At 42.8% G+C, this 18,890-nt stretch overlaps 1 protein-coding gene across 1 annotated transcript; it reads left to right on the plus strand.

Moving 5' to 3' along the window:
• Positions 1–377: 377 nt before the first annotated feature.
• On the plus strand, positions 378–11,503 carry OSTM1 (osteoclastogenesis associated transmembrane protein 1). Its single transcript, XM_015858764.1, has 6 exons — positions 378–748; positions 3,698–3,812; positions 5,011–5,108; positions 7,364–7,528; positions 8,262–8,427; positions 8,742–11,503. The coding sequence occupies exons 1-6, from the start codon at positions 440–442 to the stop codon at positions 8,795–8,797; spliced, it is 909 nt and encodes a 302-aa protein (XP_015714250.1). The 5' UTR covers positions 378–439; the 3' UTR covers positions 8,798–11,503.
• The last annotated feature ends 7,387 nt before the right edge of the window (positions 11,504–18,890 follow it).

The raw sequence follows: 18,890 nt of genomic DNA on the forward strand, positions 1-18,890 counted from the left end.
ATTCCTTTTTCCAGTCTTACAAATCCTAATTAAAATAATTTCTAATTATTGCTGTTGGTTTGTTTGTTGTTTTTCTTGCACGTTTCAAAGCACGTTCCCACACAACAGGTGCTTTTAAGCACTACTTTTGGATGAAAACTGACTAGCTAAACCTAACTGAAATATGTTACAGAAGCTGCACTCGCAAGTCATGAATATCTAAGAGAACAAAACTCTTAGATGTACTCAGATCCAGACACGTCCCAGTGCCACACAGCGCATAGTCTATCTGTACAGAGCCGCCATTACTCAGCCCCATCCCCGCCTCCCCCTCACCCACGAGCCCGCCCTGCCTTCGGCCCCGCCCCTTTCTCCGTCTCCACCAATCAGCGGCCGCTTCCCGGGGGTGGAGGCGGGTCGTTGGGCGGCGCGGCGCTTCCGGTTCCTTGGCGCGGCCGCCATGGCGCCGCTGTGCAGCCAGCTGTTGCTGCTGCCCGCCTTGGCTCTGGCCCTGGGCCCCGCCGCCGGGCTGGAGGCGGAGGAGCTGGCGGCGGGGATGGTGGAGGAGCTACGAGCCGTGGGGCTGCCCGGAGACCTGCCCGAGCTGGAGCCCGAGTGCCGTCTCCTCCTCACCGCCTTCGCTGAGGGCAGCGCGACGCTGTCGGGGTGCTTGGCCCGCCGGGCCCGCCCGGTGCGGCTGTGCCAGGCCTGCGGCGGCCTCTACCGGAGCCTCCTGACGCTGTACGGGGACATCGCCAGCGCCGTCGGGGTGCGTCCGGCTGTGGGGGGGTCGGGGGTCCCGGCCCTTTATGGCCTTGTGAAAGGGGAAGCGGTGCTTTGGGACCGGGTCTCGGCGTGGGAGGTGGTTGCTGAACAACCAGTGCCCCGTCCTTGGAGGTGTTCAAGACCAGGTTGGACGGGGCCCTGGGCAACCTGATGTAGTAAATGTGTGTGTTTGGTGGCCCTGCCAGGCAGGGGGGTTGGAACTACATGATCCTTGAGGTCCCTTCCAACACGGGTCATTCTGTGATTCTCTGTGATTCTGTGTGTCCTCAGGCATAAGATTTGAACTTTGAGTGGTCCTGTTTGGAGCCAGGGGTTGGACTCAGTGATCCCTGTGTGTCCTTCCAGTTTGGAATATTCAGTAATTCTGTGTCATCAATGAGTAATGCTGATCCCAAAGTGCGTGGCTCCAAGGCTGGTAGGAGCTTGTGTCAGCAGCATGGGAGCTCTGGGCACTAACTGATGCCTCTGAGCTTCAGCAGTAGGAAACCCTGACTGACGATACATCCCCTGCTGCCATCTTCCTGCATCTCCATCCCCTTATTTTCATTTCTTCCTACTGGATGTGGTTGATGACTAGTGCTATGTATTTGTATCTGTTCTTTAACCCATCCAACTTGTCTGTTTTTAGAAGTTAGTCCATAACATGGTGTGAGGACGACAGTGGTGGATGAGACTGAAGGGCTTTGTCTGTTCTCTGATGGTGGCTGGAAGTGGTTGTCCTCATAAAGAGTACAGGGAGAGAGCAAGTTTGTAGCAGTCTGTCACCAAGACTTCCAGTTTAGAGAGTACTTAATCTGTATTTGGAATCACTACTGATAGACAAAACCTGTGTAGACTTCTGTTACTACAGCATCACGTTGCAAATGATTTCACATTCATTTAGCTGTCACGTTAAGAAGTGTCACTTCTTGCCTACTTTAGATTTGTTGTCTGCCTGTCCTCCCTCACCTTTGTTGTGGTATTGGAAAAGCAAATGGACATTCATTTGATATTTGCCCTCTCAAGGACAATTAACTAGCCTGTAGTCTGCTGTTTGAATGTAGACACCTGTATTGTTTGTTTCTTGTCTGGAAACTGTTCTTTGCCATCTCATATTAGGCCGTGTGAAGGCGAGGGAGTGAACCTGCGATTCTTACTTTTGTATGACATCTTAAAGATAGGTACAGAACTCTGCTGAAATACCTTGCACTTGTGGGTGCAGGTCACCTTTGGGATACTTCTGAGTAGGAGCAGGTTGCCAAACAAGCCCCAGTGCTTGCAATGTGTAAGAACTCATTATGGCTGTTGTTCTGGAGTGCTGGTTCAGTATTTCATCTGAAATTTGTATCGAGCATTTGACTTTCCTTCTGTGCATGGATGACCTAACCAAATAAATACAGAAGATGAGCTCCTTTGACCTGGATCCACGATCATTGATCAGGTGTTTGATGTTTTCAGTCATTCCCACCCTGCAGTAGTTACACTGCAGTAGAAAAGAAACATCCAAGTTAAATTTTGGACATCCCTGAAAAGTAAAATCCTTCTCACTAGGCTTATTAATTAAGTTAGGAAAGCATTTTCAAGGAGTGATATAGTTTGACCAGACCCAGTATGGGATGTAAAATGCTTGTTCCCCACTCATGAGTTTGTGGTGAGGAAGTTTCAGTTTTAACTGCACCCTGTGAAGCAACCGGGGAGTTTCCTGCATGTGCAACTTGATTGCATGTCTGTGTGATACTTACTAGAACTGAAACTGTGGGAGTTACCAGAAGTGGCAATATTAGACTTATGCAGTTCAGTCTCAAAGGGAAACTTTCTTATTAAAAAAAAAAATATATATATACATATATATATCTTAAGGGTGAAAAATGGATGTCTCATAAAGCTGTATGAGCAACATGTTTCTTATTGAAGAGATTCTTTTTCATGCATGTCCAGTGTTGCTTATCAAAGAGGCATTTGGCAGCTGTGGCAGTTCAGGGAAGTGCTTAAGGCAATTTAGCAGCTAGAAACCAGGATCTAGAGCGCAGGAGTCAGCTGACTGCAGATCATGGTTTTTCTTGGGGATTTGAGGGGGAAAATAAAGCTTTGGAGGAGAAAAACACTCTAAATTCTGATAGGGATATTTCATTTCCTGTTTATTCCGTAGTTGCTTTTATAGTCATTCTTTTTTTATTAGTTTCATCCAGAGAACAAGTTGTTCCAAATGTTCTCCTGATGTGTCCCCTTTGAGGATTGGGTATGTTGGATGATGCTCTCAGATAAGATCAGCTTGGTACCCACATCCAGTGAAGAAGAGAACCTGGCTTAATAGTAGGCTTGTGGGCATTACTGCTGCGTTGCTTTGTGGAGGACTTTGTTCTTGTGTAGCTGTATGTGGAAGCAGCTTGTTGCTGATACATTTATATTGGTGCAGCATTTCTGGATGTTGTTTTCTGTTGTTTGGGTTTTGTTTGGTTGGAGGCCATTCCACTGATTCAGCTCCTTCAGGTAGTTCTGTGGTCTCTTAGAATGACCACATCCCTCTCTCTGGCTGTGTGGGCCTGGAGCTGGTTCCAGGGACAGCTGTCCAGATCTAAGGAAAGAAGAACTGTCTGACAGAGGTCTGCTATAGAATCATGGTATTGTAGAATGGCTTGGGTTGGAAGGGATCTTAAAGATCATCTAGTGCTTCCTTCTTCTTGTGGTCACATACTTTTAACTGATGTGTGTGCAGTCCTAGTAGCTCTTCAAAGGCAACGCACAACACAAGCTGTGTTGCTTGTAGCAAGATTTGGAGAATCAAAAGACTTTTTCTTCTTTTGATTCAGCTTTGCTTAGTCTAGAAATGTCAGTGTGATGAGATGCAATGTTTAGCTGTGTTTGCCTAAAATACCATCCAAAAACTTTCTTTTTGTATTTTTAACATTTGATTGCTCTTTTTAAAATTATTTTTATTTCATTATTGTTCTAGAATTCTACGGAGAGCCACAATTGTGCCAAAAGTATCCTGACCTCAGACAGGCTGCAGGTAGTTGTGACCCTTTCAGCGTTCTTTAATGACACCTGGGAAGCAGCCAACTGTGCAAGTGAGTGACTTGTTCTGTAGCTGTCGTGCTACTGTTATGACTTACCTCAGTGCTGCATCTAAAATTTGCACAGATTGGAATTGTCTGTATTTGTTTATGCTGTACACAATGTGTATGTAAAGATCCTAAACTAGAATAACTCCAGTGAGGACTTCTTTATTAATAAAACGACAACAGCTGGAATGCTTTCAGGTTGAATAGTATTTGCCTTCACAGCTCTGCTTTTGAATTCACTTAATGGGTGGAGAGTATCCAGGTCCACCATTGTGCCTCAGTGTCCCTATGCTGATGGTGCTGTGCTGTGCTGATAGATAGTGTGGCTTTTTGCTGTTCCCCTGGTATGAAAACTAGGACCCTAAGCTTAAAGGTGCACTAGAAAACGGGGAGTATCTCTGTGAAGCTACATGTTACAGATGAGAGCCTGAAGTTTTAGTTTTCATTTACGTGTCTGGGGTCTGTGAAGGCTGGAAAGACAATGCAGAAGGAGCAGTGTGGTCTGTGCTTTCCTCTCAGGTTATGACTTATGTTCCCTTCTAGTGTCCAGCTGAATGTCTTTTCTCCATACTAATGTCAGTTCCTTCTCTCGGGAAGAGTTTCTGGGATGTTGGCTTGCTTTCATAGTTCCCTTGCTGAACTTTTAAAATTCCTAGACCTTGGCATTTCTAAGGGTTAGAGCATCTAAAGTAGGATGGTTGACTGAAAGTGGTAATGTGTTGGGGCTGAACTGGTGAAATGGTCAGCTCTTGTATTAAACAATAATAACTATGCTCTGATTTCTACCACTGTGTTTGTGGTCTGGCCTTTTCTTGGGTGCTGTCCATTTAAACTCCATTTCTTTTGCTTCTACTTTCCCCTGATAACTATTACTGTTGCTGAGCAAAGCCAGATTTGCAGGGTAGAAAATAAAAAGTAATGCCTTGTTTTATCTTAAAGTCCAAAGATAATTCAGACCCCCTCTTCAGAAAGCTCTTGAAGATAGTCTTCATCTTTCACTTAATCAAGGCCAATTAATTCTGAAACATATTCTCGATGAAGAGTTAGGTCAGCAGGTCTGGGACATCAGTGGCAGGCAGAAAATGCAGGGCTGACTAGATCCGTCCTCTATAGTCGAGAGCTCTTTTTGCAAGAGTGAAGTGTCTGGGGTTTGTCAGCTCTGGAAATGTTAGAATATCCTCATGTTTTTCTTTCTCTTTGGCAGATTGTATGAAGAACAACAGTGAGGGATTATCAAATTCTACTCAAGAATTCATGGATTTATTCAATAAATCTCTGTCGTGTTTTGAACATAACCTTCAGGTATTTATGCTGTGTATTTAAGAGAAGCACTAAATTCTCTAATTGCTAGAAAATTTCTAATTAATGCTGAATATAATGCAGATGTAAACCAGGCAAGATTTACAAACTTGCTGGCAGTTTACACAGATAAAGCTGTGATCTACAGAAATGCTGATGTTTAGAGATGGCGAGACTAAAATGAATTCTAATTGATATTCACCTTGACTTCATTTTGTATGTAATTGTGATGCTGCTTCACATCGGAATTTCTGAATTCACCACAGTTGATAATTACAAAGCAAGTACAATAATTTCTGCATGCTGTGAATTTCCTTTTCTCCCTGTTTGTGGAATTGTTGTCTTCTGACTGAACAATTCAATCTTTAAATAACCTTTTAATAATATAGACTAGTTCAGAAGGACCAGCTGCCTTAAATGATTGTTACAGTTGTTTCAACTTGTAAAATAATTAGCAGTCCATACTACAAAGGTAATGTAATGCAGTTTATGAAATAAACGTAGTAATTTTCCTCAAAGGAAATGCCGTAAATTACCCAAGAAACAGCTCATGTTCTGTTTCAGTCAGTAACTAGCCACATTCTGTGTGATCAGTCAGTGATAAAAATGGGAAATAACGCGTATGGTACAATCGCAGAGGAAATTGTTTTTTATTATTGATAATATGTAAAAAGCGAGCTGCAGTAAGCGTTGGTTGGGAGCCACACAGTCTGGTCCGTCAGTCAGAAAGCTAAATTAGGTCTTAACCTGTGTGTGTCCAACTTCTGGCTTTTCTGGGCTGCACTGAATGAAGAGGAATTGTCTTGGGTTGCACGTCTGTAGGTTGCTCCAAAAGTAATGCTTCCTACTTATTTCCGTGGCAACAGATAAAATGAGCACAGTCTTTTTAACATGATCACCACTATTAGCTCTGCATTTTTGTCAGCTATGAACAGGAGTGTATATGCCATGCATTTGAAAGCCTGCACCAGCAGAGGTGTCCCACTGTCACTGTTGCCACATCCAAAATGTACCGCTCACTGTGCTCACATCTCATTTCTTCTCCATAAACATTCAAGTGTTGATGAATGTCATTGGATGTCATTTGTTTTTCTGCATGGAGGAATTCAGTGATGCACCTTTGCTTCATACACACTTCTATGTCAGATGCCATTGTGTCAGACTGCCCCTCTGCTGTCTGTCAGACAGCAACAAAATGTAATGGGAAATTGGTGAGAAGGTTCAACCTCTACTGCTGTACCACCAATAACTGCATCTGATATCATGGAACAATAGGGTAAAATAGGAGGCATTACTTTTGAGTTAATGTCTATAAGTAATGAAATATTTTATTTTTAAATATATTTTATTAAAAGATTAAAAAAAAAGAGGGCCACAAAACCATAATGTGGGATATTTGACCTTGTTTTTGTGAAACTATTGCATCAGTGGCAGTGGCTGCAATTCTTTGTGAGGTCTCAAGACGTTTGTCAGAGATTTTTAATGATATTTTCCTGTGCTTCATCCTTGAAAACAGTTGTTCACAAGTGTATGTACTGCCAAAAAGTGACGACATGAACAAGACATGATGGTGAAGAGTGAGATATTTCTCTCTGTTAAGTTAGGGCTCACGAAAGGCATCGTAAAGAGACATGATCAGATTTTTGAGCTGAATGTCTAATTGCAACTCTGTGCATTCCATTTGAAAACGTGCAGGTTGTCTATTTATGCTGACTGAAAATGGAGTCACAAATACACTGAAAAGTTGATAATTTTTTTGCAATCTTGAGGCTTGTTCTCAAATTCTTTTATCACAATGGGAAGCACAGCTGCCTATTTTTTGCTGTTTACTGGGCCGTGTTTAGCCGATATATCAAAATATAAAAAATTATTTGCCATAACTTGAGCTAGTGCTGCACTGTGCCCTCTACTTGTTGTGGTTTCAGCCCATATGGGTTAATAGCTCACTGATGTTTGGTTGTTGCTGAGCAATGGGTGCAAACCGGCTGTCTCCATGATGCTGCAGGGCAGGGGGCAGCCACGTTTCAAGCCATGCTGGGCTGCAGGTTGGACATGCCTGTCTTTACCTCATTTTGTTACTAGAACAGCCTAATGAATTAGAATTGGTCCTCTTCCTTCCTGCGTACTCATGTTTGTCTGGGCCTTTTTGAATTGTGGTTTGTTGCTAGTCTGGATTTTGGTTGAAGCCTGACTCTGTATTTTAAGATTTTTATAATGCCTTAAATCTCTTTGTGAATGTTGCTATTTTATAACCTTAGGGACAAGCCATGGATCTATCACCAAATAACTACACAGAAGTGTGTAGGAACTGCAATGGAACCTACAAAAATTTGAATGACCTCTATAACAAGTTGCAAAGGCTGAATAGACATGGTGATGAGTCCGGGCACCCTGCACACTTGTGTATTGATGTGGAAGATGCAGTAAGTATTTGTGAATATTCAGCATGGAGATCTTATAAAAGTCTTAGTTAATCTGAGCCATTTGTGCTTGCTTTGCTAGGGACTGCCTTTTCCCTTTTAATTAGGGACTGGCAGTAGTGTGGATATCCTGCAGGAGGGAGGTTAGCTCCTATCCTCAGTTGGTGCAGTGGGGTATGAATGAAGCTCCTGATTGCCTGGGCACATTCCTGTTGGAGTAGCTGCACTTTAATTTCTTGTTACTGTGAAAGGGGACAGATTTAAAGAAAAAAACAAAAAACAAAAAAACACCTCTTAATCTCCTGGCTTTTAATGCAGCGTTTGCTGCTGTTTTTCTAGACAGTGTAATATTGATTCTTTATTATGGCAATAAATTATGGGGTCTACAGGATTTGCAGCGTATGTTTGGATAAAGCTTTGTTATATTGTGGGGTTTCAAGTGATTGGACAAAAGGAGTGTTGTTGAAAGTGTGAGATTAGCCCCATCCCCACAGGCTGTCGGTGAGTTCTGTGGGACAAGCATATGGCAATGTATGCAGTATATGTGCATACTGTCTTATTATTAGCTTGGCTCTCTGTAAATGGTCTGTTTTGACACTTCCAGGGATTTGCTTATTTTTAATGGGAGATGTCATGTCGGGTCATGTTTGAACACTTGAATATCTTGAGACCTGAGCATCTGCACAGCAAGAATGTGTACACTCTCTTTCACTGCTTGCTTATGTCTTTCTTTTAGATGAACATCACTCGGAAGCTTTGGAGCAGGACTTTCAACTGCTCTGTTCCCTGCAGTGATACAGTTCCAGTGATTGCCGTTTCATCCTTTATCCTCTTCCTACCTATTGTTTTTTATCTCAGTAGCTTCCTTCACTCAAAGCAGAAGAAGCGGATACTCATTTTGCGTAAGTCATGTTGCTCGTTTTGCTATTAGAGTGCTATTAGCTGGGTGTTGCCAGGGACTCTCTTGGCTCTGGTGGGAGTGGGGGCCCAGCCGGCTCTGCCTGCAGCTGTGCTGACGGCGCTAATAGCGACTATTAGTCTGCTTCTGTCCCCTGAAGAAGGGTAGTAAAGAGCTTCAGCCATATCTTTTCATTAAAGTTTTTGGACGTGAGCAGAAAGCTGTTTGCGAGTCTGTGTTGAATAAATAGAGGGAGTGGAGAGACTAGTTTTGTGGAATTCTTTGTGTTTAATTTTCATATAATTTTTCCCTTTCTAGCCAAACGTATCCAGTCAAATGCCAGTCTTGTGAACATCCAAGAAAAATACAGCTGAGCTGCAAAACAAAACCTGAGAACTGCTGCTGGTATACAGTGGGTACAATTGTGTTGGAATGAGGCCGGCACAAAAGAGGAGTTAATTATGGTTTAGTGTAATGATACAGAGCAACACAAGTTAAACAAAATGCTGTCTGACTTCTAAGCGAGGATATTAACAAACATGACAAGGCAGGGCTGTGTGACACTGTATGGACTCCAGCTTTGAAAAATCTGTGTATTTTCCAGCCTCAGCCTGAAGCTGGTGTTTTTCTGTCTCTAAGCCTTTCTATTTCTCACCACTAGAATACTTTCTTGGCACATTTTTTTTCCTCTTTAATTTATTGTATTAACTTCACAGAAACCTGTCTGAGATTCTGAATCTTTTTAAGAGGATTTTCATAGACAGGAAAGACTTGAATTAGTATTTGATATTCCTGTTTGAAACATTATTTCCACACAATAGATGGCCTTGGGATTGACAGAAAACTTTGGAAAAATAAAAACTCCCTTCTGATACCTCTTCCTTGAAACATACTGCTGCTGAGTGGGTTGTAATGGTCTCTGTGGAAAAACATGAGATCTGCAATGGAAGTGGTAATATATAATGTCCAAAGCCAGCAACAAAAGCAACAGAACTGCCAACGCAGGACGTGAGTAGCAATCATTAATGACTACAGTACTGAGCTATTTCTGAAACAGGCAGCGTATTTACTCATTTGCACACTTGAACCACTAAGTAAAATAATTGCTCTTTAGATGTTATATTTTCAGAGGGTTATTCTAGGTGTGTGCCTGGATAATTGAGCGCATCACTTTTTTTCTATTTATTGTGTTGTTTCCTTTTTTCCTTTTAATTATAAGGGTGGGGTTTTTTTTTGTGGAGTTGGTTATTTTTGGGTGGAGAAGTGAGGTTAAGTCAAGTCACTGGAGGAATTTCCTAGCCTAGAGCTTGCTGTGGCTTAATACAGAGGTGTTTACAGGAATGTAGTGGGGAAAAACACAGTCCTTTTCTACACAACGTGTATTGTATCGGTACATGAGCCAGGGGATTCAAGTCCTGCAGGACAGTAAAGATAATATGTTGGGAATTGATGACTTTCAATAAATAGTTTTAAAAAATAGCTGTTGGAACAGATGAATAATTAATATAAGGTTGTAGGATTCCAAAGCAGGTTAAAAAGCCAAAAAGTGTTATAATAACTTCAGGGATGGACAGTGCTGCTGATAGGCGGTGGGTATGGTTTTACAGGTAGCAGCTGCAGCAATACCAGAGGTTCAGTTTGGCTGATGGTAGTGCTAACTTGGGAGAGCAGCGGGGTTAAAGTGGTTTATAGCTATATCTGAGATTAGTGAATGTCTTTGCTCCCCTTTTGAAATGTGTTTTTATAACCATGAGATCATAATGAACGGCCGTCTTGGCAAAAAAAGATCTTGAAACCTGTGTGTCTGACTTCTGTCAAAACTCCTGTGAAGTCTTATGTATTTGTTTTGCTTTAGAGCCTGATATGTTTCACTTTTCCTTTGCACAAAGGCTCAAATAAATATGTAGCAATTTAATGAAGCAATCCTAAAGCATTTTGAGTTGTTGTGGTTCTTTGGTTTTGGTCGGTTTCTTTTTGCTATTTTATTTTTTGGGTCAGGTCACGCTGTCCATTTTAAAGTCAAGTTGACAGCGTGTGTTTAACACAAAGTGCAATGCCACGTTACTGACTGGTTATGTCCACACGATTGGGTGGCGTGTTTTTGGCATTTTATAACAAAATAATAGTATTTGTACTCATCTGCCTTTGTTACATGTGAATTTCTAGGTCGACAGTCAGTTTGCTCTAGGTAGTGTATAACAGTAATAGAAAACTGTTGTTACTTCTGCTTATTACTTGGTTATTCTGCAACTGGGAAAGGCACGCTGCCTTCCAAGAGGAAAAAAAGATGAATATGTTTTTGTATCTTGATCTTTTTTGTATCTCTAGTTCTCAAACTTGCACTTTCTGGGACTTACTCAGCTGCCTGTTTTAATAGCATTACTTCGATTTGGGACATCATATGATTGAGAGCTGCTGAAAGCAATCTTTCATTCACGCAGATAAAGCCAGTTTGTATGCGCGGCATTTCAGAATGACAGCTTTTATACTGTAAGCAGTGGCTTTTTGAGCACATTCGTGCTAAGTAGGTCTCAAAGTCATTACTTTGGATGTGGTGATTAAGCACTTAAAAAAAACCAACAACCAAAAACGCCAGCTTTTCTTGTTTTCCTGGCTGCTAAGCCAAATGGAAACGCTCATGTGACTTTTGTTGGTTGTTGTTTTAAGGCAGCGGTGATGTTTACACTTGAGATTTTTCATCTTCTATCTACTGTTTCTCCTTTTTCTCCAAACTTTGCCCTGCTGCCTTGCTTTACAGTGTTATATTTTTGGTAGGGTGTTGCTTATAAGAAGGAATTGGCTGAATTCTCTTTGTACTCATACTTAGAGAAATGCAGGAGCATGCAGTTTGTGTGTATGAAGGAGGCCTAGAATTCTTTTTGCTGCTAATCTTTCTCTTCGGTTCATTTTGTTTCTCTTTGGTATTATATGTACAAAATGGCAAACTTTGGCAATGCTGGTTGTTTGTATTTTTTTGTGCAAATAAAGATTTCTAACAGTGGGGGTAGCACTTTGGTTTGTATTTATACCTATTAGGAAACTTCTTAACAGCCTTAATAAAGATTGTCAATAAATAGTGAGCAGTGTGGTTACTTAATTGCTCCATTTGCAGCAGTCTTATGCTCCCGCTGTTCTGGGTTTGTGTTTAGAGGCACCTGCTTATTATTCCTCATTATGCCATTTGCAGGGAAACAGGATCAGAAAGACACTTTCAAAGCAGCGCTGCGCTGAATTACGGAACAAATGAACTGCAACTGCTGAGAAAGGGTGGAGTTTGAGCTCAGTTCAAACCTGCTGAAGCATATGGAAGGACTGCTGTTAGTAGCAGTGGAGTTTCTTGCATGGGCATACTGGCGGTGAGGATAACTTGGTGTCTTTGTGGGAGGCTTTCGCTTGCTGCATTGGCTGCTTTTTCGGCTCCAACAGTTCCAGCTCTGAATTTCTGTTGAAACTGATTTTTCTTTAAAATGACAATGCGGTGAATCACGGTGGAGAGACTTGGGCATCTCAGCTGACGGTAGCGCTGAGGTAAATATAATCTCAGTGGGTTGCATGCTAAGGGACTTCCAGAAAGGCTGGGGGAGTATTCATGCCAGCATGTAAGGGGCAGCTTCAGCTGGAAAACTTGGTACTGTTCTGCTTGCATTTGTTCTTGGGAGTGAGTGTCAAGAGGGTGTAAGTATAATAAACTGATAAGCAGGAAGGGTGGAGAATGAACCCAGGGAGTAAAAAGGAGGAATTGAGGGTGGAAATGTGTGCCTGGAATCACGCTAAAAGCAAAGCATTTTGGGAGGAGAAGCTGCTGAAAATTCACAGGTGGTTGAGACAGCCTGAGAGAGGAGGGTACAGAAGGGGCTTGGCTGCAGCTGAGCTAAAAAGAAGAGGCTCAGGCACCTAGGTACAGGTGAGGTGGTGGACTGGCAACAGGGAGATGGAGGAGCTCAGCCTGTTTCCCCACTTGTCTCTGTGATGGCACATGTAGGCCAGGAACAGGAAGGAATGAGTGGTAGGATGACAGCAGGCACTTGTGAGTTGTAAAAGCAGCTGCATTCTCCTGGGATGGTACTTTGTGTGATGCTGCAGGTAGTGTTGAAGGAATCTTCATTCAAAGGTTTACAACAGAGCTCCTGTTTTATTTCAAACATAGTGTGGGTTACTGCTTAGCAGTGAATAACTGACCTGATTTTCCTTTAAAACAAACTAAAAAGCCTTGTTTTTTTGTGTAATGGTTGCTTTTTCTTCCTTCTTTATGACATGTCTGTTAGAATCACAAAATGGCTCAGCTTCTGAATGTTTTGCTTCTGGTTCTCCTTGTCCAGTTAATCAATTGCCATCAAAACTTGCAGTTCTGCTAATTTATACGTTAGATTTCGTACCCTGAGTATAGAGCTTCTCTGGAATTATAAACTACGTGATCAGTAAAATTACTGCTTCCCTAATCAGAGTGTATGTGTAACTTACTGCTTTTGCTTCATGTTTTTGTGTGAGGTTTTCCTTCTGGGATTAGGGTAAACATTTTTAGCCTGGCTGTTGTTAAGCTTAACCGTACAGGATGCACCTTCTGTGTTTATGCCAGGGTAGAAAGCTACACATTGGAACAGAAGAGTCAATCAATTCTGCAACTTCTCTGAAGCATTATGTCTCCCAGTACTGCAATTAGTGTCTCTCGTAACCTGCTGGAGTCAGCCAAGATGATGTAGGTGCAGCTAGCGGCCTCCTGTTGTGCCAAGAGTTGAAATGCAGCAACTATCTACTTGAAAGATGATGCTGGTCCAAATTATTTTCCCCCAGCATCTGCTTCAAGGTCTAAGGAGTTGCCTGGAACGCTTCTGATTTATGCCAGAGTGCTCATGCAGTGGTGAGGCCGTTTGGTATTGCAAAATGTTTTGCTCTTTTACCAAAGTCTTAAATGTGTTTCTTTCCCTCTTGTCAGCTCTGCTTCGAGGCTGCTGGAGGTCACCTATTCCAGCTTCCTGCAGGACTATCTCCAGAGTTGGATACAGCTGCACGGGACACACAGCTGTGTTTGATTCCCCAGTTTTGGGTGTTCCTGGGTCTGCTCTGAGCGAGGTTTTGCTCCCTGATCCCCAGCACACAGGTGCTGGATAACTGGAGAAATAAATAGGAGAAAACTGGTTTGCCCTGCAGCCTCAGCAGCCTCCTGGCCTGTCTGCTGTGATTCAAGCACATAGGAATGCTCTACAGCATGGCATAGCTTTGATAGGAGTTTGAGCTGTGTTTGTGCTATTTTGCTTCTTTGTATCCCCCAAAAAGGAATGACAGGGAGGGCAGGGATGCTGCTGCAGTGTTTTGCAGCCGGATGCAAGTAGTGTCAAGTTAACAACTGCTAATGATGTATTTTAAATTACTCAATGAGTTATGCTAGAAGTTAAACAGTTAAACGACCCCTGAAAATCTTTCCCTACTCCTGTCTAATGTGAAAGTGTTGGAAAGCTATTTCAAATATTTTAGTAAAGAGAGAGACTTGCTAGTAGTTGGGTTGAAGTTTTAACTTTTAATACTGAAAATTCCACTCTGGTGCCAGCGCAGTAAGTATCATGGATTGCTGCAATTAAACCAGTGCCTTAAGTTATTCATAATACTCTTTCTGGGCAGCATTCCCACCTGCTTAATCTGTGCTCTACAAGCATTTATTAGAACTGACTGTTGAAAAACGCCAAGCTAAATCGGACACTTTAAAAAAAAGTAAATCGATATGATGCCCTAAACTGGTTTAATATATCTTTCCTCTTCAATAATCCCACACATTGCTGATTTATTTGCTGCAATGAACATGCCATTCAACCAAAACAAGATTAGCTTAAACCGCAGCATTAGGCACAGAGCAACTTTAATGCTGCTTTATGTTTCGTTGTAATGCTCAGCACTTTACAGCATTGTCTCTTTCTTCCCTCTGAAATAGTTTGTGTGAGGATCACAAGGGGCTCTGGAGTGTTTCTTTTTTACAGTATTTGGAGCAATAAATTTGAGTTTGGGTTGCAGCAGCTCCTTCATCCAACCCAAGTTGGAACCAAACTGATGAGCAGGATTAATGCATATATTCCCTGCAGGACTTTTCCAGGGTTAACCATGAAATAAATTACTTTATGTCAAACTGAAGTCAGTGTGTTTCAGGTACAGAATCACAGAATGACCCGGTTTGGAAGGGACCTCAAGGATCATGTAGTTCCAACCCCCCTGCCTGGCAGGGCCTACAGTTTCGTTCATTCCCTCTGTCATGGAAAGGCTGCATTAGACAGCCCCCTTCTTGTTGGTTAAGAAGCAGGTTGTAGTTGTTATGTCATTTGTATGTTCTCCGTAGTTAAGAAAAATGGTTAGGAATTTTCCAGGGATGCTGTTTGCAGTATGAAGTTATCATTCTTTTTCTTTGCAAGACAGATGAGTTTCACGTGTATACTTCAGCAGCTTTTCTGGGTCTTGGTGTCAAGTATTGTAGAGAAGTGCGCTGAATGGAGAGCCATTAGTCAAACACAGGAATGAGAAAAATATCAAAAGTAGAGTGTTTGTGGTTTGCTGGAGTAGGTTATCGAGCTCCGGTTGTGTTTCTGACTGGAACGCGTGTGTCCCTGGTGAACTGGGAAATCAAAACTGATCTGACAAAGGAAGAGTCAAGAGATTCAAGGTGGCTTTTTCTGTAGGTGGAGACGCGCTCTGAAAGCCTGTTTGGAAGAGCAGTCTTAATTCTCACAGCTCCACTGACAAAATATCCTGAAGACGCTTTCAGGGTGTATGTCTGGATGATGGGTGCAGGCATGTAAAGAGAAGGCTGGTGAGCGCTGGCCAAGATGCTGATTTTCCTGGAAAAAACAGAACCTCAAGTTGAATAGGAAGGGGTGCTCTGAGGGGAAAACACATATTTGGAAGGGAAAGTATCTTTCCGATCAGTTGCAGTGAAGTTGGCCGTGGGATGAGTAATATCAGACATGCTATTTATATGAAATGTGGTGGTACATTTATTTCTGTAGTAATTAGAAGCCTCCCCAGTGCCATTTGTTATTTTGCCCAGACTGCACAGGTATAAATGATGGTTGCCTCTGCTCCCTGTGTTCTAACTGCTTTGTTTTGGAGCAGGCTGTTTCACTAGTGCGGAATGAACATTACCTAAGGGGTCAGAACTGGATGATCTTGAAGGTTTCTTCCAACCCAAGCCCTCCCGTGATCCTATGGGTATGTTTTTTAGTCTGTTACACAGACAAAAAATATCTGTATGCATAAGTCATACATACATGTATAAGTGTGTATGTGTATATATACATATGTATATATGAAAATGTATTTTTATGCCTTATTGCAGCCACTCATATTAGTTACTGTAGATCTGCCCATAAGCTCCCACATCTATTTTATTTAAAGACAAAGTGATTGGTAGGAACTCCCAAATCACAATGATGGAAACATGTGGACCGATCTTTTTGATGTCCAAACATGAGAAGGGACAGTGAGGGGGAAAAAAGGAATGAGAGAGGAACACCAAACTGTGTAAGAGAAAACAGGGTAGAATGGCCCTGGGAAAACCTCTGCCTGCCTTGGCTTGTGTAACAGGGACTTATACAACACGTAACCCAATCTGACCCTGACCCTGCCAGTGTTCAGGGACTATATTTTTACTAAGATTAAGCTTTTTTTTCTTTTTTCCTGGAACAATTTCCTTGGCTTTTAGCTTGCCTGTTGGCTGGCATGGCCAACACAACCTTGCCTGTTTGTTTATATGACACTTAACCAGCTGTACTTTGCAAAAGGCAGCCCAGTGCGTGTCCAGCCACCCCTGCAGTGTCCCCCAGCAGTGCTCACCGGGGACAGGTATGTAGGTGACTGAAAAAATAGATTTCTAAATGCACGTGTTTATTTTTCTGCTAAATGCCTCTTGACTTCAGAGCACATTAGTCAGCTGCTGTGCTGTGAGTCAGACGAGCCATAAAGTGCAGTGACTGAGCTACTGACTTCCAGGATCTGAGGTGAATGGAAAGGGAAAAGGAAATAACCATTAGAGGTCGTTAGATCTGAGACTAAGAGGTTCCATTTTACTCGCTGGTAGGAAAATAAATGTATATGCTGCTAAAAGGGTATGAAAAGAGCATGAATTGCAGTCAGATGTCCCTCTCGTGAAAAATGACTAATGAAACGGCATCAATAGGTTAAAAATAGACATGGCTTTATGGGAAAACATTTAAAGAAAAATGAAAACCCAGGGAAGATGAGCGAGTTTGCCTGCCTGCTTGGGCTATGTTATTTCTTGGAAGGAAATCACATTCTGCAGGTGGTTTGAGAGCAGTGCAAGGTATGGATGTCCCATGGACAATGGCCCTGCTCATGGCTGCAAGCACCTGGGCCTGCTGGGTGCAGGGTGAGGTGTTGGGTGGCACATCAGGAGGGCAGCTCCAAATTCACCCAGTGGAGGCACCATGCGAGGCCGGCACCAGTCCCTGCTTGTTATTTCTTAACCCTTTGCTTTTTCTCTTCCGCGGTTGCCCAGAAGAGAGATTTCTCAAAGCACGTGTCCAAACACCTGCAGGGTGGGTGGTTTTTCTTTTTAAATGTAACTTATGTACTGGAAACATGAAAAGGATGAATGCAAAGGGGAAATGTTTGATCTCTGATCAAATAACCATATCAAAAGCTCTCCTCGACTCCTTTTGTTGAAACTTATAAAAGTCGAGAACTCCCAGGCCGCAAGCCAAACTCATCTGAGTGCATGGCCTGGGCCATCGCCCAGCATAAGACAATGTCACTCTGCTGATCTCAGGGGCTGTGGGGTGACTTGCACCATGTCTGTGTCCTGCCTCCTGGGATTAGAGAGGAGCTTCTGTGAGCTGTGCAGTCTGCAAAGAAATGAGGCAATGCGCTGGGAACCACCAAGGATCCACAGAGCAACAAAGATGGGAGCACACGGGGTGCCCAGAGTTGGGTGTCCAGCCTGGCAGAGCCCAGGTGGGATCAGCCCTCCTCTATGGTGCCTCACAGAGCTGCAGCCCAAAGCACTGATGGCAAGTCCCATGTTTCTCCAAGGCAAGAGGATTTTCTTTCTTCTTGGTACCAGGGAGTTTTGTGCTGAACTGACTGAATAAGACCTTCCAGCAGAATAATTTCCCTGAAAGATTAGGAAAGTCAAATATTTCTTAGGGTGTCTACCATGTCTGAAATCTCTTTATCCTGAATGTGAATTACTCTTTTTCTTCTTTTCAAACCCCGAAACGCACTGATGCTGAACACGATGCTTTCCCTCCCAGCTGTTGCTGCTCAGCTGTTCTCTCTCCTCTCTACTTAAAAACTTGTTTTCTTCTTTTTTCTTCTTCTTTTTCTTTATCAGGGAGCCTGAGGGAGGTCAGATGGAGCATAAGTGCTCTGCTTTTTTCTTTCATTAGCACAAATGATGGCTACCCATGGACTTCAAATTTGTTTCAGTTCTTACCGGGAGCTCTTTGCAACCTGAAGCAGGCATTGATTGCTGCTGAAGAGCCTCTGCAATAACAAAGACAGAAGTCATACGGCAGAGGTCTGACATGTGAGCTGTCAGAGGTGATGCCACTGGCAGCTGACCTATCATAAGACCTTTGGGAAAAGCCACCGGGCGCCTTGCTTGGGAGTTTCTAGTGCCCTGCTCCCTGCTAGTTTGTGCTTGGAAACAGATTGACTAACATAATGGAGTGATTTTGTAATCTGTCATAATACCATAAGCTACAGATCCACAGACTTTGACCCCTCACAGGTATAATGAGCTCCTTTATTCGGCTGCACATGCTCTCTCGATGGGGGGTGGGGGGGTGCTTTTCTAATTATATATCCAAAGCATATGTTTTGCCCAGAAACAAAGCATTATATTCATTAGTAAAATCCTATAAGCTGGGGTCTTTTTATTAGCCAGTTAACTAATTGACAGTTAAGAACGTGTATTAATATCACGGTGTAACCACGCAGTCACTTAATCTGACAGCTTTATTAAAATCATAGCGTTGCCCTGTAAGTTGCAGCCATGAGAGGCTGTAGCATTCGCAGTGTAAACCCTGCTGCTCGGAATTGTGTGTACCTCAGTATAACGTGGTATGGACTCGAGCCTTGCGGTGGCCTCCCTCGGTGCTTTGACAGGGTTGGGAAAAGCACTGGAGGTCCTCCCTTAAAAACCTGTTCAATCAACCTTAAGTACACCTTTGGAATCACACGAAACAGATGTTGGCACATTTTCCCTTCGCTGTAGGAAAACACAGAGCACTGTGCATCTGAAAGCAGAATGTGAAGTGTTGAGCACAGTGTCAAGGCATCGCAAGAATCAATCTTGTGTGCTTACCTCATCCAAGCGAGATTGCAGTCTGACACCAAGGGCCATCTTACTCATAGTACTCTGTGTGTGCATCCTCAGTGGCTCATTGCCTCCTTTCTCTGCTGCACTGGAGATATCCAGGGCCTAGTCTTTGTAGCACCCATCCTTGGACCTGATGTCCACCAAACTAG

Source organism: Coturnix japonica, chromosome 3 (assembly GCF_001577835.2).
Source record: "Coturnix japonica isolate 7356 chromosome 3, Coturnix japonica 2.1, whole genome shotgun sequence".
In the NCBI taxonomy this organism is placed as follows: Eukaryota; Metazoa; Chordata; class Aves; order Galliformes; family Phasianidae; genus Coturnix; species Coturnix japonica.